General features: G+C 41.4%; 1 protein-coding gene across 1 annotated transcript in view; it reads right to left on the bottom strand.

The window, feature by feature from the left end:
* Positions 1-391: 391 nt before the first annotated feature.
* Positions 392-25576, bottom strand: part of ST18 (ST18 C2H2C-type zinc finger transcription factor) — a 62432-nt gene continuing 37247 nt past the window's right edge. The window contains exons 10-19 of the mRNA XM_035126260.2: positions 18631-18743; positions 15019-15081; positions 14348-14416; positions 11120-11182; positions 10827-10907; positions 8820-9041; positions 7120-7208; positions 5919-6022; positions 2218-2361; positions 392-713 (exon numbers count right to left, since the gene is read on the bottom strand). Of these exons, the coding sequence (XP_034982151.2) occupies positions 573-713; positions 2218-2361; positions 5919-6022; positions 7120-7208; positions 8820-9041; positions 10827-10907; positions 11120-11182; positions 14348-14416; positions 15019-15081; positions 18631-18743 (1089 nt within the window). The 3' untranslated portion in view covers positions 392-572. The remainder of the gene's footprint in view (positions 714-2217; positions 2362-5918; positions 6023-7119; positions 7209-8819; positions 9042-10826; positions 10908-11119; positions 11183-14347; positions 14417-15018; positions 15082-18630; positions 18744-25576) is intronic.

Genomic DNA, 25576 nt, shown 5'->3' with positions numbered 1-25576 from the left:
TAAAAAAAGCAGGATGTGGTAAAAATAAAACTAGAATCACAGTTCTGTTATTTTTGTTTCTTTCATAGATTTCCCCCCTTCTTTCCTGTACAAACCCAGCAAAATGTTAAATTTACACTATAACTTTCAATCTATTTTAAAATCCCATTGGAAAATAAATTAACAAACACATTTGTAAAAATATGGCAGGCTGCAGAAATGCTGTTAAAAGATTTAAAAACACACGCACACACACAACTCCTTGATTGAAAATAAATTAAAAAAGTAAAAAAATAGTTACACACACTTTTTACATTCACTTTACAAAATGAAAAGAGTGCAAACCATGATGACAACAAAAAGGATTTGTACAGAAATAAATATATTCTATGATCTGAGTCATTGCTGTTAATACAATAGTCTGTTATGTTCTCTGTCCTTTTTATGTCAGCTGGAAAAAAAATAGTGCAATGTTGTAAATTGTAAATGCAGCACAGAAACCAATACTCCTAAAGCAGTCCAGGCGCTCTTTGCAGATCCATCTGGAGTTTGCTGCTGCTAAGTCACTCCTGTTGCCCAGCAGCTTCCTCATCCTACACGTGGATACCCTTCACTGCCTGTTTGATACTTTCCAGCAGAGCCTTGCAGTCCGGGGAATACTCCCGTTCCAGATTGCTGTACATATCTGTGAGTGTATTTACATATGCTTCAAAATTCTGCTCGCTGATTGGGCCCTGGAATGAAGATGAAAACACATCACACCTAAACATGGGAGTTGAATATTAGGCAAGAGGTCCACTATGTGACAACTGGAGAGAGAGAGAGAGAGAGAGAGAGAGAGAGAGAGAGAGAGAGAGAGGAGCAGCTAGACATGGAAGGAAAACAGCAAGTGTGTGACTCCTGAGACCCTCCAAATGTTGTTGGACTTCAACTCTCATCAGCCTCAACTACGATGGGCAGAGATGTTGGGAGTTGTGTCCAACAACATTTAGAGAACAACAACATTCCTATATCACAGCGAGTTGGACTAGATGATCCTTGGAGTCCCTTCCCAAACTATATGGCTCTGGGTAACCCATTCCTAGTTTAAGATATTGCCGGACTATGGCCTGTTGCTAGGATCACCACCCAACCAGAGAAAAAAAGGCCTGGTCATTTTGAATTCTCTTCTTTTCAGAAACAGTCAAGTCTTTGACAACAGCTCTTTGGATCCCAGCCAGCCAATGGGATGGGGAACTGGGATTCCTTGGTCCTCTATCTGGCACTTGGGTTTCTAGGCTCACCATATCCCCTCCCTAGACTACACCTCTCACTGCCCCTCCTTTGCACCCACCTTCAATGTTTTTGTCTGGATGGAAATGTGTTCTTGAACTCTGACCATGCTTTTTTGCTTGCTTGGATAGAGAGGTGTTTGTGTAGAAAACAGCCTGTTGTAGAAACATAACATTTACAATTCTTCCTCGGCTCACTGGTATGTGGCCCTTGGAGGATTGCCCAGAAAGGAATGTGACCCGAGTCTTCCCCACTCCCAAAATATTTCTCTTCTGTGCTTCAAGGTATGGTCATGGTCTTCTCCAGCAGTAGAGGGGCATTACTCACCTGGTTTCCCAATGCCACATGTCACTGCCAGTTTCCAGGAGGGAGAGTGGGAGGGGCAAATGTGTGGGAAGCTCAGCATGGTGCAGGCACAGCAACACAGACAATCTCACCAGCACTGGACAGGCAGTGTGGTGTAACAGTTAGAGCGTTGGACTTGGACCTGGGAAGCCAGGGTTCAATTCCCCACAAAGCCATGAAACTCACCAGGTGATCTTCAGATGGGCCAGTCACCATCTCTCAGCCTAACCTACCCCACAGGGTTGCTGTGATAGTATTTAGATTCTGCCTTTTTCCTTGTTAGGGGAAAAGCTTACAGATAAAATGGGGAAGAGGATAACCATGTACACCACATTGAGCTCCTTGGAGGGGCAGAATTAGGAATGTTGGACTGGCCATGTTGCTGCACCTGCTCTGTGCCAAGCTGCCTGCTCCCTTACCACCACCGCCCTTGGTAATTGGAAAGCCAGGTGAGTCCTCGCCACCCCCCTGGCCACTACTACTATCCATAATTTTTGGCACAACCCAGAGATTAAGAATGTTGTACAGTTTGAAATTCATCTCTGACAGCCCTACAGCATGGCGTTGAGTAACTTCCCTGAGCTCCCAGAGAAACTGCCACGTTCCCAGCCACAGACATACCATTTGTGGAAGCTGAATGTCGGCCAGACTGGAGATGAGGGCTTGGCTGAGGCCAGCCAACTCCTTTAAGAGGCTCTCGTTGTTCTGCTCGATAAGTTTGTTCTCCTCTTCTATCGTTTTCAGATTGCTCTCCATAGATGTTATCTGAAACCATGAAGCAAAGCAACGTGTGGCGGTGTGAACAGCAGAAGAAAACCAAGGGCTGAAGAATTGTCAAAACGCTCCCAAAAATGTTTAGTGTGCCTGATAAAGCCTGGCACATTTTAGCGGGAAAGTATGCTTTCCAAAAAAATCCTTTCACTTTTTGCTTTATGAGAAAGTATATTTGTAGTTCTTTTTTATTAGTATTATTTTTCAGAATCATCATATACCATCTAGAAACAAAAATAACCCATACCCAACAGAACCAACCAAAAGTCCCTGCTGACCACCAAAAATACATTATGAGAACTTGTGTTCCTGTATGATACCACAACATACAACATCTGTAAAACATTTTCATATTGATGGGTTCTTTTAAGTGTACAATTCCGTGTTTTTGTGTGTGATTGATATTGCCCCTGAAGAAGGAAAATTCACTGCTCCCGCAAAATGCATTGGGCTAACACACATAATTTATTTTTCCAGGGAATCAGGCTCTTTGCAAAGTTTTCTCTCTTTTGTATTCCTGCATTCAGTTCTGGTTACTGCAAACAGTGGGGTTCTTGGCCTAAAATGCAGCTATCAGAAGTGATAGCCCAGGGCAGTGGAAGTTGCCTATGCAGAAGTGAAGCACAAGTCCTTTCCATTCCATGCACATCAATGTCAAAAGGCGCTCCTAATTGGGGCGAGCCATTTTATTTCTAAGTCAGTGGATTCTGCTGTTCTTTCAGAAGAGGAATATGTTTAAATGATGCTCTAGACAGTGACCCTGCTGGATGAAAAGAGCATTGTTTGTGGGAAGCGTGTTCAGAAATGGACGAAAGACTGCAGGCCTCGAGCTGACAACTCAGGAGGAGTGTCTGATTTAAAATGAAGTGTTTTGCCCTTAGGGACTGGCGTAGGTAGGGAGCAAGCAAGCTGCTATTTACATTGCTGCCTTTTTCTTACAGCATCGCTGCTGACTCACTACAATAGCAGCAACCCTGGTACAGTATAGGCTTTTGAGCTACTTTCCAGGGCAAGGTTATGCTGCAGAGTGGCTGAGTTTGGAGACAGGACAGAGTATAAAAGCTAAAAATAAAAAAGTAGAATAGGAACAATGCAACAATTCATTGTAATGTAGGCCAGGCATTATATATATATTATTTTGAGAGAAGCTGAGTGAAAAATTGAGATTGGGGCTGAGACCATACATTTTAAACTCTATACCACTTTAAACAGTCATGCCCCCGCCCCAAAGTCTGGCAACTGTAGTTTCCTCAGGGTGCTGCAAATTGTTAGGAGACTTCTATTCCCCTCACAAAGCTGTAATTCCCAGTTCCCTGGGAAGAGAGATTGGTTTTAAAACACTGGTAATTTTAGCTTTATGAGAGGAATAGGGGTCTCCTAACAAGTCTTAACAAACTACAATCCCCAGGAATTTGGAGGGAGGGTGACTATTGGAAGTGGTCCAATAGTGCTTTCAATGTATGGCTTGGATGTGGCCTGAGACATTTTTAGATAGATACTCTGTCATATAGGGATGGCTCTACTCAATCTTTTCTGTCCTGTTTCCTCATTTGATGGAAGTACTTATAAACGTTTTCAGATGTGACAACTCCCATAACATACACTTCAGTATACTATTTATATTTCAAGGAGGAAAAATGAATGCACTGAAAACAGTTAACATACCCAACTCAGCCCAACTCAGAGTAGACTCATTGAAATAAGTGGACATAGCTAAGTTAGGTCCATTCATTTCAATGGATCTACTCTGAGTAAGACTTAGTTGAATACCATCTCTGGTTTTTAGCATGCCTGAGGAGCTGTGTATATACACACAAACACATATCATTGGAAAAAGTTAATTACAATTAGAATTTTAGATTTAGCTTGTATTTTTTTTCCATTCCAGTTGTCCAATTTTACTTACATTGTGCTCATTCATTAATTTGATGAAACGATGCATTTTTAAAAGTGGAAAATTTGCCATATTTGTGGAAATTTAATTGAGCAAATCATTAGTTTTCCGTATCAGCATGATTTTTTCAAAAATGGGCTGCAGATTCAGTTAAACAACTGCATAAACAACAACAAATTTGGCTCTCAGTAGGAACATAAAAAAGCCTGCTGGATCAGACCAATGACAAATCTAGTCTAACATCCTGTTCTCTCAGTGGCCAACCAGGTGACTGTGGGAAACCCACAAGCAGGTTTCAAGCAACTGTGATTTCCAACAGCTGGTATTCAGAAGCATTGCTGCCTCCAACTGTGAATTTGTCAAATCCTCTTTTAAAACCATTCAAGTTGGTAGCCATTACTGATTCCTGTGGGATTGAGTTCCATTGTTTAATTATGTGCTATATGAAGAAATACTTCCTTTTCTGTATCCTAGATCTTCCAACATTCAGCTTCATTGGAAGTCTATGAGTGCTAGTGTTATAAGAGAGGAGAGGAACCCCGTTTTCTCTTGCCACTAGGGTTGTCAGACTCAATAGAGGACGGGACTTCTGTGCCTTTAATTGCCCTGCTCTCTTTTGAGTATGGAAACCTTAAAGAGAAACCAGCAGACCCTTTGTTTAATTTCCAAGCAAAGGGTCTGCTGGTTTCTCTTTAAGGTTTCCAGACTCAAAAGAGAGCAGGGCAATTAAAGGCACAGAAGTCCCATCCTCTATTGAGTCTGGCAACCCTACTTGCCACTTTCTCCATGCCAGGCATAATTTTACAAACTTCTGCAGGTCGCCTCTTACTCTCCTTTTCTCTAAACTAAAATGTTCCAACTCTGCAACCTTGCTTCATAGGGGAGTGGCTCCAGGCCCTTGATCATTTTGGTTGCCCCTTTCTGAACCTTTCCCAGCTCAACAAAATCCTTTTTGAGCTGAAGCTGTATGACAGCAAACTAGAATGATCTGAAAAAATTAAAAGCAACCCAGGCATTCTATGAGACCATGACTTTAAACCAGTGGGTGGAATGCAGGGAGACCAACAGTAGGTGGAGCTAGACAGATGAAGCAACAACTCCTTTAAAGCTCCAATGAAACCCTCGCTGAACCAGGGAAATGGACCATATATGGGTCAAGGTAGAAGAAGGCAGAGGCAAAACCTCCAAAAATAAAATTGGGCCATGTTGCTTAGGTTTCACAGGCCAAAATAATAAGCTGCAAAGTTGCTGTGATTTCCATGCAACTCTGCCCAGTTTGCATGCTGCTACAATGCTGGATCCATGGGTGCAGGAATGGGAAACATAGTATATGTTAACAACAGCTTGCAAACAAAATTCTCAGTGGTCAACATGCAGTAGCAGTGGCATAGCATAGGGGGTAACAGGGGCAGTTGCCCCAGGTATAAGATAGTTAGCAGGTGCACATTTTGAACACCTGGTGCTGTCTCAATACAGCCATGTGCTTCTGTTACTGGGCTCTGTTGAAAACAGCTTCATGTGAACCAGGCTGGCAACCCACACTACGCTACTGTGCAGTAGAGTTCACCATCATTGGAATGCTAGAGCAATGCCCAGAGAATAGTAGGAGTTTTTGATGTTTGTTTTTAAGGGCTCGATCAGAGATTTTCTTCCTTACCTGTGTCTGAAGTTTCATCATGTCAGCTTCAATTTTAAGGTTGGATTCATTCAGTTCTTTTATTTCTTCATCCAAATGTCTGATTTCCTCCTCATTCTCTAAACCTGCACAAGAATGAGCCAAGTCAAGTGTAAAATCACACCTGACTGAAGAGATGGGCAAATGCTAACCCCTGTGTAATGGTATGTTATAGAACAAGCCTCTTCAGTTAACCTGGTCTCTGGAATCAAAATTGCACATTTGCAATTTAATTCTACACTTAACGGGGTCAGTGTCAAAGCTTCCATTATGGCATGTCAGGGGCAGAGAAGCAGCCATGAAATTTTCCCTTTGCACTGATGGAGCTCAATAGGCCTTCAAGTGGCTGAAAGTGGCCCGCCTGGATTGAAAGGATCAATCCAGTACCTATATTTGTTGAAGGGCAACCCTGGGAACAGAGCGCAGGTCTCCATAGCTCAGGATGAGGGAGAAATTTGGATTACATGTCAATGCAGATCCTTTTATTTTGCAGTTTCTGAACCAACGAGCATACTGAAAAAGCAGTGATCCCTCCAAATTCGCACTTTCCCAAATTTTGTTGTGCAGCTCCCCAACCACAGCATGTGCATAAAATGCTCATGTACAGAAATATGTTAAGGGAAATTGCTTGAAAAATGTGTATTTAGGAGAAACACATATCAATGTGCTGATGAATTTTGGTTAGGCCTATTTTTATTACTAAAATTGTTGTTGGTTTTTATTGTTATTATTGCAAATTTGATGTGGAAATTTGGTGGACTAAAGATGAGACACGGATATAGGCAAATTTGTCCATCTCTACCTGTGTCCTGTTCCTTGTGAGGCAGTACAAAGTACTTTTAATTAAAATGTTCAAATGAAAGGCACAATGTAATTATATATATATATATATATATATATATATATATATATATATAGTAAACCAAACATTAAATTAATTAATCCAATTATGTGTCTTCATGAGGCAGCAGAGGGGCTGTAGCTCTGTGTTTGCAGAAGGTCCTGCTTTCAGTATACAGCATCTTCTGTGAAAGAATATCTGGTAGCTGGATGGAAAGACACTTTTTCTAAGACCCTAAAGAGCTGCTGCTGGCCAGAGAAGATAGTACTGGGCAAAGACAGACTCATTTCCTTACTCCCAGATTCCAGCGTCATATATGTACTGCTTTTGTTATCTTCTTACCTCCACTTGCTTTCAATTTGATGGTCATCAGTTCTTCAGATATTTTGCCCTTTTTTAAGGCTTGTGCATTCAGAGGGCATCCAGACAAACTGAAAAGAGTAGGAAAGGGGACCTATTTGAAAATTGAAACACATTTTTGATTGCTGTATCTCAGCTTCCAGGTTCTTGGCAATACAAGTCCATTTTATTGTGCTGCATGTAAGCTGCAATCATATATTGCTACTATACAGTACAGTGTTACTGGGTGCAGAATATTGCCAATGACCTACTAACTGGTTGTGTAGTTACTAAAATCTCTCTAAGACAACAAATAGGCAAATTGTCCTCAGTGCAGCTCCCTACATGGCCCCACATTTGAGCTGTGTAGTGGGTCATCTTCGATGGTGGCTGCTACCAAAGCAGAAGCTTTAACACACCTTCTGGAAACTAGTACATAGTGGTGCAGCAGTGGTAAGTCAGTGCTCTCTACTGGGAAGGAGAGGCAAAGCAGTGATGAGGTCAATGTGGCACAAACACACTGCAGGAGTGCTGGATTGGCTCTGCAACTGCATTTGCACCATGGAATACCCCGCTGCCTTGCCCTCTACCTCTCAAACTCTGCTGTCATGCTATCTGCAACTAGAGGCAGCAGTGTAAACTCCTGGACCAATTACAGCACAATCCTATACATGTCTAAAGGGACCCCTGACCATTAGGTCAAGTCGTGACCGACTCTAGGGTTGTGGCGCTCATCTCACATTATTGGCTGAGGGAGCCGGCGTACAGCTTCCAGGTCATGTGGCCAGCATGACTAAGCTGCTTCTGGAAAACCAGAGCAGCGCATGGAAACACTGTTTACCTTCCCGCTGCAGCGATACCTATTTATCGACTTGCACTTTGATGTGCTTTTGAGCTGCTAGGTTGGCAGGAGCTGGGACCGAACAATGGGAGCTCACCCTGTTGCAGGGATTCAAACTGCCGACCTGTCTACTCAGACATAAATTCCATGGGATTCAAGAGGGCTTATTTCAAGGTAAATGTGTATAGGATTATTCTATTAAAATCTGTGACTGGTATTCAACTAAATTTAACTCAAGAGTAAACTCAGGAGTTTACTGGAATGAATTAACATGACCAAGCTAGGTCTATTAATCTCTGCTGGTCTGCTTGGAGTAATACTTAGTTGAACACCACCAAATTTACAACTCAAAGGGTCAGCTTAGATACGCAAATGAACATAACAGCTCAGTAATTTGCTAATAAAAATACTTTACATTTTAAACAGGACTTTAAAGCAATAAATTATATTTGCATTCTCAGATAAGTGAATTTAGGATTGTGGTATTTAAAGTCTAAAAAGCTTGCAACTCAGAGTCAACTTCAAAATTTACATGAAAAGAAGAGTTCAGCAATATGGTGCTAAAAATACCTTGCCTTTTAAAAAGAGCTTTTAAGGCTAAGCAGTAAACTATATTTGCAGATTTATCACCTATTCTAGGTTGATATGTGAATGTTTAGACAGCTAAAATAAAACTAAAGACATATCGAAAAATCCTGGAAATCTCTAGGAAACGAGTTGGGGTTAAATCAGGGACTTATGCAAAATGCTAACAAAATTATTCTTATCAGTTCAACAGCTTCAATTTGTTAAATTCACACAATTGCAATACATTGTAGGTATTTGTTGAGTTAAAAAAAAAAGTAAAGATACAAAGTGATACCTTCTATGGGTGACAAAAACGTTATTAACATGACCCAGCCCGTTGCAGCCTGGCAAAGGACAGTGTGGCAGCTCCTGCTTGTTCAGTCTCCAGGGCAGAGAAGACCCATTGAGAGGACTCTCCTTCTGTCTCTTGGCAGCCATAGGACAACCCGAAGCAGTGCGATGAGAAGTGTATTTACCTGATATGTGACCTTGGCCATCACAGCCTAGCACCGGACATCTACAGAAGCACAGCAAAACTGATGTTATTTTTAGGGGAAAGAAAAGAAAAACCAAGAGGCAGAGGGGGAAAATGTCCATGTACCAGCAAAAACACCTCAAGAAAGATTTCCTCCCCGTAAATAAAACAAAGCCTACTATGTTATAATATGAAGGTACTAATAGCGCTTGGGTCTTTCGTGAGGGTTTCCTGTAGTCATCTGGTTGGCCACTGTGAGCTGCTAAACTAGATGGGTCATTGGCCTGATCCAACAGCATCTTTTTTTGTTCTTAGAAGGGTTTCTAATGACCAAATGCCTTGTTTGATGCTGGATTACTGAATTTTTGGCTACTGTATTTTACTCTTGTTTTAAGAGTCATTGATTGATTTTATTTATATGTACTATTAAATAGTGTGGGTTTTTTTTGCAAGCTGCTCTGGAAAGTTTTTTTTTAATTTGAAGAAACAAGGCAAATATATTTAAAAGGAAAAGGAAACAAGTAAAAGGCATGGTTTGAGGGAAATGGCCAAACAAGCCAAAGTAGACTCCTTGGTGGGCCAAGATTGGCCCACAGGCTGCTGGTTCCAAGCTGTCTATACATTAGGGCTGCTATATGAAGACCACTTTAAAAAATACAGTCCAACACACCGTTATTGAACTCAATGGACTTGAGTGTATGCAAAGGATTGCACTGTGAAATACTTTAAATATGGTGGCTTTAAATATGAAGGAGGCCCAACTAGCTTCCATTAGTGGTCTGCCACAGTGTCACGAGTCCCATGCTGTGGATCACTTTTTCAGCAGGCACACTCACTTTTGATTTTCAGGCATCTCTGAAAGACCTTTTTATGTAGGCAGGCCTATGCACCTGTTTAGATGTTTTGATCTATTGATCATTTTAATGATCATTTTGCATTCTTCTTATAATGTTTTCTATTTTATTGCCTGCCCTGCCGTATGCTAAAGGTAAAGGGACCCCTGACCACTAGGTCCAGTCGTGACCGACTCTGGGGTTGCGCGCTCATCTCACATTATTGGCCGAGGGAGCCGGTGTATAGCTTCCAGGTCATGTGGCCAGCATGACAAAGCCACTTCTGGCAAACCAGAGCAGCACATGGAAACGCCGTTTACCTTCCCGCTGTAGCGGTTCCTATTTATCTACTTGCATTTTGACGTGCTTTCGAACTGCTAGGTTGGCAGGAGCTGGGACCAAGCAACGGGAGCTCACCCCATCACAGGGATTCGAACCGCTGACCTTCTGATCAGCAAGCCCTAGGCTCAGTGGTTTAACCACAGTGCCACCTGGGTCCCTTGCTATAAATATATGTTTATAAAGAAATAAAGAGGTCAAATCTTCATGTGCAGAGGCTCCACATGCAGACAATTGTCACCCCCTGTGAGCATCAGCCAGTGAACTGGTAGGGGGAATAATGAATGATGGGTGTACAAGACTGGCAGAAGGGTGAGGTTACTGGTCATAAGGGCTCAGAAGAAGAATGATAGAGTGTCTAAAAAGGGATTCTGCCTAAAGTTTGGCTCATCTGGGCTGAGGGATGAGCCAGATAAACTCAGAGACTATGTGCTTCCTTTGTTTCTTAAGACCTGGGACTTTTCCAGAGCTGTGCCATCTGCTTTACTTCAGGGACAGCACAACAACACCTGAACCATAAAGCCATCCTTTGGAGATTTTGTTTGGATTTTTTGTTAGGAGAGGATATAAGTTAGTGAATCTGAGACCAATCTTCCTGTGATGTATCCAACTGAATAGTGAGACATAAGCGACAAGCCTTTGCCACTCCACTTACTTAAGTTCAGGGTCTTCTTTTTCTTCCTTGGTAGGAGTCACTTTGAGACCACCTTTCCTGGCTCGGGGACAACCAGACAAGCTGCAAGTACACAGAGCAGAGCAATATAGATTTCTCAGGCTTTTGCTTCTGGATGATTCAGGGGTGATGATGCTGTGGCCCTCCAAAAGCCGGACTGCAACTCACACCAGCTGCAGCCAGAATAGCCAGTGGTCAGGGGTGATGGGAGTTGTAGTCCTGCAAAATCTGGAGTGCCAATTCCCCCCCTCCCCAAATAAGCAGAAGATTCTTACCTTCTGTGTGAGGCATAGTTTCCAGTGACATGACCAGACCCATCACATCCTGGAGTTGGACATCTATAAAGCAAAGTGCAGAGAAGAAGATGACCCTTGACATTTCATGAAATATCTAATTTAGGAGATTTTTGCATTGGAATTTCCCACAATACTGGTTTGACATGACTGTGTGCAACTGGAAAAATAAGAAAGTGTACCTAAGGAAAGAAACTATTTTGGGGTGTACAAGGGCTGTGTTGTACAGGGGGTTGCTGATGAAAACTCAGCCACTGATATAAACCTCACAATTTCCCCACTACTTATTTAGATTTCTGGGAAGGGAAAGAAGAAAACAAATGTTTGATTTGTTAGAATCAGTGCATTTCAAATCTGAGAATATATATGGTCAGGCTCAAATATATGCACTGGATTAATTGTTAAAGAAAGAAATATAACCCCCTGTATACCCAATACACACAAGGATTACATTACTCCTAGGAATAGGGATTTTATAGTCTGGCTCAACAGCATTTTGTATTTCTTTTGTTAATACTGTGCAGTGGAGTTATTCATGCCATTAGTCCTGGATCTCCATACGGTAATTTATAGTAGATGTGCGATACAGGTGTGATGGGAACATCTTAGTGGCCTCATATAGAATATACACAGTAGTGTCTCACAGAGGCTTGCAGTGGTTGTACAAAAGGAGAATAGCGATGTTGCTGGAAGTTATATTAACCTGGTTCAGAATACAAATTTAGCATGTTTGGAGGTAAAGGTAAAGGTAAAGGGCCCCTGACCATCAGGTCCAGTCGTGTCCGACTCTGGGGTTGTGGCGCTCATCTCGCTCTATAGGCCGAGGGAGCCGGCGTTTGTCCGCAGACAGCTTCCGGGTCATGTGGCCAGCATGACAAAGCCGCTTCTGGCGAACCAGAGCAGCACACGGAAACACTGTTTACCTTCCCGCTGGAGCGGTCCCTATTTATCTACTTGCACTTTGATGTGCTTTCGAACTGCTAGGTTGGCAGGAGCTGGGACCGAGCAACGGGAGCTCACCCCGTTGCAGGGATTCGAACCGCCGACCTGATCAGCAAGCCCTAGACTCTGTGCATTAACCCACAGCGCCACCTGGGTCCCTAGCATGTTTGGAATAGTTGCCTATATTCAAAACCCAGTGTCATTTCTCTGATTGCAATCTGACCCAGGGAAGAATCCCCATAAGGCACTGTAAGGGCTCAGGTATCCTAGGAAAATGACATGTCCAGTTTTCCTGGCAGCTGAGACACTAATATTCCAGCATTCTCAATGCCAGAGCCAGAGGGGTGAGGGAAGGGAGGAAGAGCTTCCTGTCAGACCTCTTACTCTGCTCTTATTGTTACCAGCTCACCAAACCAAAGAGAGTGGGGCAGAACACAGCTGGAAGCATAAAATGAAGTGCTTGTTAATAGCATACAACAGTTTGCAGCACTGCTTCATGAATGAAGGGACACTCCTGGCAGTAGTGGTGGTAAGAGTGTGTTGCTCATTGGTAAGAGTTGAGGTGATGGGCCACAGCTCAGCAGTAGAGCAACTGTTTTGCATGCAGAATCTCACAGATTTAATTCCTGGAACCTCTAGATAGGGATGGGAGATAATCATGTCTGAAATCCTGGAGAGCCACTGTGAATGGCACAGGCAATACTGAGCTAGATGGACCAACTCAGAAGAAGGCAGGTTCATATGTTCCTAGCAATTACACAGGCAGTAGCCCACAGGTTCCAATGGCCCAATGACGTTATGCACAGCGCTCACTATTGCAACCAATGCACCAGTTCTGAAGACAGTCACATTTCCTCAAGATGCTACAGTGGGAATGCGGGAGGAGATGTGATTAATTCTCAAACAGAAATGCTGCCCTCGAGAAAGATGTCTGCATTCCTCATAACAAATTAGTAACCAGCTCTGTATTTGTTGCACTTTTTCAAGCTGCACTACATGAACACAGGATTCTGTCAAGCATTCTTGGAAGCCTTCGCCAGACTTTATCCAAGCATCTTCATCAGCCAAAAAGCTCCCAATGATAACTGGGTGACTGCCTGCCAACCTTCCTCTTCAATAATAAGGCCAGATGCCCAGATTGCTCAGGCCTCCTTAAGAACCTCCACAACCACTCTTTTGTTTGTGACTTTTCTCTGCAGTATATGGACTCATCTGATTTAATGCTTGCCTCAGCCACATGCAGAGGGGTATGTCTAGTGGCAAAGGATAAAAAGGAAAGATTTGCAGGCTTGGTTTGGATAAACACTCACATTTTAAAGCTTAGCCCAAGTACTTTGATCTGAAAAACCAGACTGCTTATTTTGTGAGATCCAGCCATCTTGCAAGACTTGGTATTTCCAGCTGGCTTTCAAAATATGAGAATAACATTTTCTTTCCCAACATTTAGACACATCTACTTCAAGACCTGACAAACAGTAAGATTCTCTCCCCTTCCTCTGATTTACACCTGCTGCGTGGGATAAGACTGCTCCCAAATTCCCTTAGCCAGGGCAGTTCAACTCCCTTCTGGTGCAAACCCAACAACCTTGTCCCCGTGGGAGGTGACTATTACTATTACTATAGCTATACCTCTTACAGTGGCAGGATTGCATGAGTGAAAGGGGACAAACTGGACAGGTATGGGGCAGAATGGCAGAGGTGTAGAAGTTAGACACTGACAAGTGGGATCTGCAACACAGTAAAGTATTTCCCCTAACCTTTTCTGCACTTCTGCAAACCCTGGAGTTTCCCCAAGCCTGTTAATATCCCCCTTTCGGACATGGCTGTCACATGTGGAAAAATAGTTAATTACGAGACCTGTAACAAAATATTGAAGTGTGGAGTTTTCCTGTTTGGAATTAATTCAGAAGTGAATTAATAATCATGCAGTCTCTGGACAATGGGGAGACAGACATCTTTAGGCCTACTTTGATAGCATTTGCACCCATCCAGGCTTATTCCCTGCCTGGCTACATGCTACCCTTTGCCACCATATCCAGGGCACCATATCATGTGTCCATGACCAAAACCTAGCACTGGAGCAAGAGCTGGACTAGTAGTGCATTCTACAGAAAGCTGGAGTTGTTACCCCAGAGGCTGAGCGAACACCTGCTCCGCAGCTCTACTGGTTTCTGTTGCTGAACAAGCAGACTGAGTTTTGAAGTAAGTAAAATATGTAGGCAGAGAACAGCAACGAACCCCTCCCTCTCCTTTGATACTAATACTCACTTAAGCTCTTGAGAGTTGGCAGCCATCAAGGATTTTAAGGTCTTGTCAGCCAACGGGCAGCCAGAAACACTAGAAAAGAACAAACGTGAAATAGGCTTCCTTGAATATACCTCAGCAAAAATTAAAAGATTGCACTAAAAATATTTAACCATTTAAATTAAAAAACAGATCACAGAGCAACCGCTTGTAAACAAATCCCTTCTTAGTTTCCTTCATCCCCATAGGGATGTGAAGGAAGAGTGTAGTAGAGGATTCTATCCCTCATAGACCACAGAACTCCTTGTGGTTCAGATGATGCATTTCAACTGCTACAGGGACTAAGCTGGATCTTGGTCATCACAGAAACCATCGCATAAGGAGCTCCATTCAGCACAAAGTAGGAACTGGGCCTTTAGTAGCATTTACCCTTTGGAACCCTCTCCTGTTGCATATCCGACAAGCTCTGCCTCTGTTATCTTTTTGGCACTTACTGCAGACCTTCCTTTTAAATGGAGCTTTTTATCCACATCTGCATCTGTACTGGATTTCAGCTCTGTGTTTTTATATGTTTTTATTGCTAAATTGTTCAGGTTGTTATTATGGGATGAGGTCTGTAGTGTATATGAAGTAAGTAAGTAAAAATTCCACAACATCATGCCTTCATTTTGTTATTAATTGCTCTCACTTTTTACCTGCGGTGCGATGCATAGTTTCCAGTCACATGACCACTGCCATCACATCCTGGCGTTGGGCACCTAAAGAAATAAAATGGAAATGCAGATACACATACAGTTGTTGTACATCTCTCTTATTGAACTGTGTGATAAACATACAAAGATGGAGAATTGTTTCCTACATAAACTGCGCAAGTCCAAAGCAAGACTTTAAAAAGGTGAATGAAGGTAGGGTGGAAGTCATATTTTAATATTTGTATTAATATCATTTCTATGGATATGTCCATTGCTCCTCTTCCCCCCCCCCCCCGTTTTCTTGGAGACTTTTTCTTTTTTCTTTTTTTGAACTTTGGGGAAAAAATTGCTTTATGTATATACAAAGCTGAAGAAAATGTGGTGTATGTGAAATGTAATTTTGATATTGGTTATTAGATATGTAAACTAAATAAAGATTATTGTAAAAAAAAGAGAGAGAATTGTTTCCTACATGGGAACACCCCTCTATTACATACCCATAGATATATATGAGGTGCCCTACTGTGCCAAGAAATATTAGTGTAAGTGAGAGATACTCCCAGGCCTTTCAGTGATTGCATCAAAAAAAATTCATGCCATTGAAACAAACAAAATGAACTTAGGTGATAGTCAAATAAATTTTACTCAGAGTAGACCCGCTGAAATTAATGAACATGAGGATGTTAGGGCTATTTATTTCAGTATGTCTACTCTGTGTAAATTTTAGTCAAGTACCACTCAATGAGTTTCTACACTACATTTCCCAATTTGTGCTAATATTTCTCCAAGTGTATTACGATTCATTAATTTATGTACTGCTTCCATGCCCAAATGCTGTCTTAAGTGATACACAATAATGTGGAGAGGCATGGGAAGATGCTTATGTGTATGAACCATCCTTACATTTGTCTGAAATGATACACTTCATAATAGTACCTTTTTCTTATCACATCAAACATATTATGACAGTGAAGATGAGTTCAGAGCAGAGCTGAAGATTCTCAGAAGGCATGGATGCAATAACTTTCATATTCTTGTAAAAAACACTATACTAGTTCAGCATTGGGTGCCCATAGACTCTTAATTCACCACAGGCATTTTTTTCCCCAGGGGGGAAAGTTCAATTTAATGTTTTTTTTAAAAATGTTGTGTATGGATCTGGATTCACACCCCTTGCTATATATTTACAATATGTGTAATATTAAAAGCTGATGTGACCTTGTGATTTAGATGGGCCAGGTTCACCAAGACACTGTAACAGTAACGAACCTGAGGGCCCTAGAATATGAGAAACTGCCATTTTCTGAAAAGGGCTCACCTATTCCATTTTTTAATAGGTCAATTGTTAGCCCCCACCCCCCAATTATTTTTTAAAAAATCCAGAGACTGCATTTGGGTCCCAGCTACTACTTTGTTATTTCTTCAGAAGCAAAATTATTCTCTTAGTTAATCCTCCCAAAGCAGTGTTGATGCATGGACCACAAAGTAATATTTTAAAAACAAGCATAGAATGCACCATATTTTTTTTTTAAGAACTAGTGTATCATTTAGACAACTTATTCCATTTTGTGTCATACAGCTGCTTTGGTATAAATATAATCACCACAGAGACCATTAATATTTAAAAATATGTAATCTATATTTATAATGAAGAAAGTTCATTGTAATTGAGCCTCAGAGGTAGAATTTTTCTTTACAATTGCTATTGTCATTATAGGTGCTTCCTCACGATGGAGCCATTTGTATTGCTCATTAAACTACCTATTCTGCCGGTGAATATTTAGTAAATGTCCTCTGCCCTCAGTGTTACCTTTAGAATCTTTAAATGGCAAGTCTTAAGTGTTTATGAATTAAATTGTGTAGCCAAGCACATTTTGGGTACATATCAGCATGCAGAGCAAGTATTACGGATGCTTTAAAATCCCATACAAGGCTTGGAGTTATTGAAGAAATTATGTTCAGTCATTAAGGTAGTAAATGGCTGTGTGGATCCCTGGAATTAATGTCACACAGCAACAGATCTTTAAATAGAAATTTAATAAATAGTAAAAAAAAATAAAAATAAAGTGTCATGGGGAAATTATTGCTTTTCCTTCCGTTAGCTTCATCAACATTTGTGTTCTTTAAAAAGGCAAAGCTAACACATAAGTGTGGATACAATATGGTGAGCAGTCTTTAGATTTAGATTGGGGCATGCTGCCTCAAAAAAGATTTGGCCCATGGGAACAGTAATATCTGGAGGAGGGCTTCTAAATCCATAAGGCAAAATGTCAGAGACAGAATTGATATCAAAGTATTTGGTGATGAATAAATGAAATTATAGAAAACAGAGATAGAGGCTGCATTCATGTGGCTATTTATTCCATTTTCACAACTTCTTCCTATCTATTAAGTTCTGCATTATGTTTGAGCTTTCACATGGTGTAAAAGCCAGCTCTGGAACTATAGTGGAATATAGCACAAGCTTAGTATTCATTTCTGTGTTACTTGCTTCCAGAAAAAAACCTGTTGGCAAATAATGTGGAAATGAGTGATATATCCCACTATATTCCAGAAGTGGCTTATATATCATGTGGAAACTGAAATAGAATGTGGAAATTAATATTTAGGAAAACATTGTGGAAACGGAAACACTTCTCAGCCTTTTCGCTAAGATCAAGTGTAAAACGGAATAAACCGCCTTGTGAATGCTTCCAGAGAAAGATAAAGAATATCAACTATTAATGATACATTGATCATATGAAACTGACTGATTACTACACCAGTGTGGTGTAGTGGTTAAGAGCGGTAGACTCGTAATCTGGGGAACCAGGTTCGCATCTTTGCTCCTCCACATGCAGCTGCTGGGTGACCTTGGGCAAGTCACACTTCTTTGAAGTCTCTCAGCCCCACTCACCGCACAGAGTGTTTGTTATGGGGGAGGAAGGGAAAGGAGAATGTTAGCTGCTTTGAGACTCCTTCGGGTAGTGATAAAGCGGGATATCAAATCCAAACTCTTCTGATTACATATCAACAACTGCTCTATTAGAAACCAAGCTCTTCTTGGGCAGAGTTAACTTTTTGCAACAAACACATTCTGTTGTCCTTTTGTGTTCCCACAGAATTGTAGCATTCAAACAGGCCTGCCTGTAGATTGGTTTCAGGTACAGCAAACAGGAACTATAATATTTTTCCATCCAAAAGACACCCCCTATTTTGGGGGACTCAGATCTAAGAAAATGGTGGGCGATGGCTCAGAGTATAAGATGCCCCCTAATTTTTGACATTATTTTTTTAGGGGAAAAACCTACTCTTATACACAGAAATATACGGTAATTATTTGTGGGATCCAACCCCTTGCAGGATATAGATGACCTGTTTATGAAGTGATCATTTCCCTGAAGATTTCATACTTGCTATGTGGCATGAGCCAAAAGCAAAGGAGAATATTGCCCCAAATATATCCAGAGATTTAAAGTCCAGCGCTGAAAAGGAAGATGTAATGGCACCCAATATTCTGCAGTGTAAATTAGGGATGAGGTCCAACGTTTCTTCACCCTGGGCAAATCAGCAGTGTATGTGTGGAGTTCTCAAGCCCATAGATAACAAAAAGGAAAGGAATGTTTTGTGACTCACGTGATTAGTTCCTTTTTGAGATCTCTTGAATGGAGCTTAGATTTTGGACTAGGGACCGAGACATCTGAGTATCTTTTTTCATCCAGGCTTTCAGGACAGCTCGCAGGATCTTTCTGAAATAATAAAAAAAGTATGAGGTGTTTCTATCTTCAACACAATACTGGTAGCTAGAGCTTAACCAAAATTTCTCAGAAGACCTATTTCTGAGCCCCCCCCCTTTTCCCCTAGGAGAAAGTAGCTGTTGCTTCCAACATCAGCAAGACAAAGACAAAACCTTGGGGTGGGAGGAGTTAAGGTGCCAACCTATGGCCACTGCTAATGGAAAGGCTCAGCCCCAAGAAACTGTTTGAGAATTTCTCCTGTCCTTGGGGAAATTTGGTAAAAAATGCTCCCCTAATTCTTCTGCTGATAATATCTCTGATGGAGCCCTTCTGGGGGTTTCCCTAGCCCAAGGCTACCAACCCATAAGGCAAGGTGAGGTGGCAGGATCCACATGGGCAGCTGATCCCAATGATAGATCTTCATTCATCTCTTCTTCCCTGGTAGGGAGGGGCCCCCACCATATTGCGATTCACTGCAGGTACCAAAATGTCTTGGGCTGACCCTGCTTCATCCCCTGAGGTTCAGTTGCCTTCATTAGGAACCAAGGCTTTAGCATAGCAAGCCCTGTCCTGTGCAGCTTCAGCAAGAACTCCCCCTGCTTTCTTTCAGACATCTCTTAAAAGCTGTGCTTTTTTAGGTAGGCCCTCACCTTTTCTTTTCTTTTTAACTAGCCATTATCTATTGCTGCTTTTTAATTATGTTTTACCTAGATTGATTGCTTTTACTGCATTGCATGCTGTAAGATATTGCTTGAATGCCAAGGTTGCAGGTTCAATCTGTGTATGGGACAGCTGCATATTCTCCTGCATTGCAGGAGGTTGGACAAGATGATCGTTAGGTATCTTCCAACTCTACAATTATAGGATTCTATGAAAGTGCAGATCACAAATATTCAAATAATAAATAGAAAGGAGAAACTTGAGAGGCCATTCATGTGCACCACAAATGCTGACTACTGTGAAATGGTCAGTTGATTCAGAGAAATAAGCTACCACTTACAGGTAGGTAGCCGTGTTGGTCTGAGTCGAAGCAAAATAAAAAAAATTCCTTCAGTAGCACCTTAAAGACCAACTAAGTTTTTATTTTGGTATGAGCTTTCGTGTGCATGCACACTTCTTCAGATACACACTGATAACAAGCTAACAAGCTTACTTCCAGTTAAGACCTCTCTCTCTCTCTCTCTTTATAAAGGTGGGGGGAATGTGTACAAAAGCTGAACTTCCCCATTATTCCCAGAACAGTCTGCCAAACTGCAGACTGTATTTGTGTGTATGTGTTGGGGGTGGGTGGGAAGGAAGCTCCACTAGTTTCAAGTTGAGTTCTTGCCAGTGTGCATATTCCTATGTGCACACAGAACGACAAAAATAAATGAATGAAATTCCATTAATGTGCAGATGGACATTTATATTGATTTCTGCAAAGACCAGAACATAATGACAACACGAATAACAGATAATAGCATCTGGCACTTTCAACGTTTTAAACCCTGGAATCTTTGGAGAACTGACAGTTGAACTAAACTGACAGCTCCAGTTATTTCTCAACACTTTCCTTTTGGAGAAAGTGTGAGCCTCTTCCAAATTCAGGATTATATTTTTTAAGGGGCATCTGGACAGGCCATTTCTCAGTGTACGAGGGAGACAATATTTTCTAGAAATGACCAACAAAATCAGCCAACTGTTGTGCAGATGAACCAGAAAATAAATTAAAAATAGATTATTTTATTTTACTCTGAGGCAACTTACACCCTTATAATTTGACAAGTTTCTAAGACTCCTGCCATCATGTAGTGTTGGAAAAAATGTAGAATTTTTTAAAAAAACATTTCAGAGACAGTAAGTTGACTTTGGAGGATCAGGAAGCTTGTGGGTTGGATGATGCGATGCGAGCTTGACTTGTGAGGAAAGTTTCAGATCTTTTTAAAAAGAGTGGTGCACAAAACACTCAAACCTACAACATTTAAGCAGAGAATCGCTAGGTGCTGAAAATCTTGGCAGCAATTTTTGTATATAGTATTGCCTCCATCAAGGTTTTGTGTACTCAGATCCAAAGTTTCTTCTTTAATTCACAGAAATGTTTTGGGGTTGTTATATTTTTTACTTCTACAGCTGCAATAATAATAATAATAATAATAATAATAATAATAATAATAATAATAATAATTATTTAAACCCCACCCATCTGGACTGAGGCAATTTAGGGCTTTAAAGGTCAGCACCAACACTTTGAATTGTGCTCGGAAATGTACTGGGAGCCAATGTAGATCTTTCAAGACCGGTGTTATGTGGTCTCGGCGGCCGTTCCCAGCCACCAGTCTAGCTGCCGCATTCTGGATTAATTGTAGTTTCCGAGTCACCTTCAAAGGTAGCCCCACATAGAGCGCATTGCAGTAGTCCAAGCGGGAGATAACTAGAGCATGCACAACTCTGGTAAAACAGTCCACGGGCAGGTAGGGTCTCAGCCTGCGTACCAGATGGAGCTGATAGACCGCTGCCCTGCACACAGAATTGACCTGCGCCTCCATGGACAGCTGTGAGTCCAAAATTACTCCCAGGCTGCGCACCTGGTCCTTCAGGTGCACAGTTACCCCATTCAGAACCAGGGAATCCCCCACACCTGCCCGCCTCCTGTCCCCCACGAACAGTACTTCTGTCTTGTCAGGATTCAACCTCAATCTGTTAGCCACCATCCATCCTCCAACCGCCTCCAGGCACTCAAGGCAATCTATTGGATAAATCCCATCACTATCTCCAGGGATTTTCTAGATTCACTATGGAACAATTTTCCCTTTTGGAAACTTGGCTCATATCACCAGCAACAGGACTCAGTTGTGAGTTTGGTTCATTGGATGGGTTCAAATCAACACCAGCGGAATCAAAGTAAGTTTATATTGAAATCACTCATTATCCTGGTTTACCACTTCTTTATTAACAAACAAGTGTTTTAGCATGTCTATGACTAAAATGTGAGCATCTGTGTCACAACAAACACACTCCTCCCTCCTCTTCCATCACCACAAATGCAGCAACTGCTGAGGACCCAGGAAGATAAGGCACTTCTTTAGCAAGGTCAACCTCAGAGATAGGAACAAGCACAACAATCTTGTCTTGCAATTACTACCCCTGTCACAAGCTGCCTCATAACTCTTTGGTGGTTTATCTTCCTTGTGGCTCCTGTATAGTCCTCTCTGATCATACCCACTTGCACCTTACATGTTTTCAGCCAGCCTCGTGTTCTCCTAACCCCTTTGCCTCGTGTTCTCCTAACCCCTGGGTGCTGCTGCCAAAAAATTAAAGCAAGATGCTCAACAATAACATCAACAAAAAGTGGGCCTGTATGGCAATTGTCCTCCTAAGGAGAATGTCACTTCAACACAAGGTTTTTTTTTTATAAAAAAACTATCACCTGTGAGATTGCTCAGGACCAGAAGACACACATAATTCACGAAGGCACAGCTTTAAAATGGTTGATTGTTGCAGCTGACTTATTGCAGCATGTTATTTGAGGAAACAGTTATGGCTAAGCAAGTAGAAAAATACTTTCTGTGAAGAAGGTATAAGGTTCAATTCCTGGTATTTCTCAAGTAGGGCTGGGAAACCCTGGAGGGTCATTGCTAGTCAGTGCAGACCATGGGAGTCAATGAGGTGCCCTCTTCTACTACCACCACCACCCCTGATCATTGACTAGCTGGGGCAGGTCAGAGGTAAAATATACGTGTGTGGTAGGGGGGGCCCACCGGTTTGGCTACTTCTGGTGCAAGCAGTATTGAACTACATGGACCAGTGATCCTTTAGAACTGAAATCTGAGCAGTTGTATCACAAGTTTACGTAAGCTTTCCTATGTTTAATATTGGTATGCAGCAGTTATCCAAAAGATTCAGGAATCCCCCCCCCCATACTATGTGGGAATTAGACTCTAGTTCCCATTTGCAGACAGCCCTGGGTTGTTTGGCCCTTTAAGTAGTTCTCTTTTCCCTTCCTATAAAAAATTACGCAAGACACTCTTCTTTTAAAGTTCAAACAACATGTACTGTAACTTTTTGTACTTGCAGATTAAATATACAATGCAGGTAGGTGATACTTAAGTTGCTAAAACATGGATTTGTATCTAAGACTGACTAACATTTACAGACTGACTGAAACTCTGAGGCAGACAGCAGCCTAACACAACATACCTGCTGCTCTAACTGTTAAGACTCTTAAACTAACAGCTATAACTGAAATAACTGCCATAACTGCCTTAGGCGTATGACATCGCAGAGTTCTACATCTCTTGCAATTAACCCTTTACATATGCATTTCGGATGCTAACATCCCACAGACTCTTCACTCGCAAAATTTACACTGGCACGGAGAGGAAACCCTCATTTTCTGCATTTTGACCAAAATAGCTTTATCAGCATGAAACTGCCATGGCAGCAAAAAAATAATATGACCTCCACCTGGCAGCCATTTTGTCTGTACCGTTCAGTTACAGGGATATATAAAGCTGAACAAACTGTTCTGATTTCTGTTAATTTATCAAAGTGTCAGTCGGTTGGCATAAAAGGGTCAATGCTGGTGTTTTTTTTTCTGTCATAAGAGAAAGTCCAAATAAACCTCCACTTTGCCTTGATCTGGCAACAAGTTCCTATGGAAAACATGGCCAAAAAGATGGAATGGGGAAGAAAACAAACAAACAAACAAGCAGAAAAAAACACCCCACAACATCCTGCCAAGGCTCAATAAACATAAAAATGAAAAGAACATAACAAAAATCAAGGAAATCACCAGGTTTAAATTATAATTTAGTACAGTATCTCTTACAAATGATGAATTACTTTATGTAAATATTTGTCTTATTTATGAAGGGGTGGGCAGGGGACCACAGCTGCATTTTTTGTTTTCTATTCAGTTTCTATTGTAGGCCAAATTGATGTGCCATGTTGACATGCATATTGATGTTCTCTTCTAGTTTCTTTGTGAGGAACACAGAGAAGTAAATGGGATGCGGCTTATATATTTTTAAAAAAATATGTGCTTGATTTCTTTAATGTCTAAATCTGAGCATTAGCTTTGGGTCAAGCTACAGATGACAGCAGCAGATCTGTGTCTTTAAACCATGGATCTATACCAGTTTAACAACAACAACAACAACTAGTAATAATAATAATAATAATAATAATAATAATAATAATAATAATAATAATAATATATTTATAGTCCGCCCATCTGGCTGGGTTTCCCCAGCCACTCTGGACAGCTCCCAACCATTTATTAAAAACACAATACAGCATTAAACATTAAAAACTTCCCTAAACAGGGCTGCCTTCAGATGTCTTTTAAAAGTAAGATAGTTGCTTATTTACTTGATATCTGATGGGAGGGCGTTCCAGAGAAGGCCCTCTGCCTGGTTCCCTGTAACTTCACCTCTTGCAAGTGAGGGAACCACCAGAAGGCCCTCGGCGCTGGACCTCAGTGTCCGGACTGAACAATGGGGGTGGAGATGCTCCTTCAGGTATACTGGACTGAGGCCGTTTGGGGCTTTAAAGGTCAGCACCAACACTTTGAATTGTGCTCGGAAACATACTGGGAGCCAATGTAGGTCTTTCGAGACTGGTGTTATGTGATCTCGGCAGCCACTCCCAGTCACCAGTCTAGCTGCTGCATTCTGGATTAATTGAAGTTTCTGAGTTACCTTCAAAGGTAGCCCCACGTAGAGCATAGTTTTATGCTTAACAAGCAGCAAAGATGGAATCTGAAGTGTGTGGGGAAAGGATAGATAGCCATGGGGCTCTTATCCATTGCTTGCCTTTATGCCCCCTCCCTAGCCAGGTTCACTTCCAGTGTCAGTACCAGACTGGATAAAAAAATGACCTTGGGGGAGAGGCTGCAGGATGCCAATGGGAAGCAGCGGACAGAGGTTTCAGCACCCTACATCACTGCTTTTTAAGTGTACCACCATTTTACATATGATTGGGCAGGCCTGCACATTCATCCAGGAAGTCTGTACTTCATAAATCTTAGCTCTATGAGTTTGATCACATGATAGCAGAGACTTTTATATTTTGACCTCATATTTCCCTAGGGATAAGAGATGTATAGCCAAAGGGTTGAGACTTAATCAAAGTATTTTAAATGCTAAGATTTAATGTTGAGTTTGCTGAGAGAGAGAGAAAAGCCTTTGGAAGACCTTCATTGTTCTAGCAAATCTCTTTAAAGAAGTGATATTGCTAGGAAAGCAAAAATTACCATCTCTCTCTAAATCATGATGTATAAAGAATATGAATGCATAGCAGATCAGAGATAAAGCTGGGTTATAACTTTAATTCTTAATGTCTACCATGGAAGTGTGAACTTTAATTATAAATTGATCATATCATATATACAGAGCTAGAATGCAGTCCCCCCCCCTTTTTAAAGGATATAAGATGCTTTCATTATTCCCTACATAAACTGGTTCCCAAAATGTGATGCTACTTTCTAGGAATACTGATCATGCTTTCTAGAATCCATGATTTACAGAGCAATCCTGTATGCATCTAATCAGAAGTAAGCCTCATTGAGTTCAATAGGACTTATTCCCAGGTATTTGGATACAGGATCATAACTTCATTGGCTTTCATAACGGTTCTAACTGCACATCTTCCGTAATCCCTCTTTCTATAGGTCAGGAAGGAAACATCCTCATTAGCACCCTAATTCTTAGTACACTGTCTCATTCTTACTCCCACCAAAATGAATAGTATCATAGACTTGCACATGGGCTTAGGAGTGGAGTGTTAGCTGCCAGAGCTCAAACTGGGTACTGTAAAACAAATTATTCCAAGATGAACAATCCCCTCCATGGTGTATCCTGATAAAT

This window comes from Zootoca vivipara, chromosome 8, assembly GCF_963506605.1.
Source record: "Zootoca vivipara chromosome 8, rZooViv1.1, whole genome shotgun sequence".
In the NCBI taxonomy this organism is placed as follows: domain Eukaryota; kingdom Metazoa; phylum Chordata; class Lepidosauria; order Squamata; family Lacertidae; genus Zootoca; species Zootoca vivipara.
This window is presented reverse-complemented; position numbering and strand designations above follow the sequence as displayed.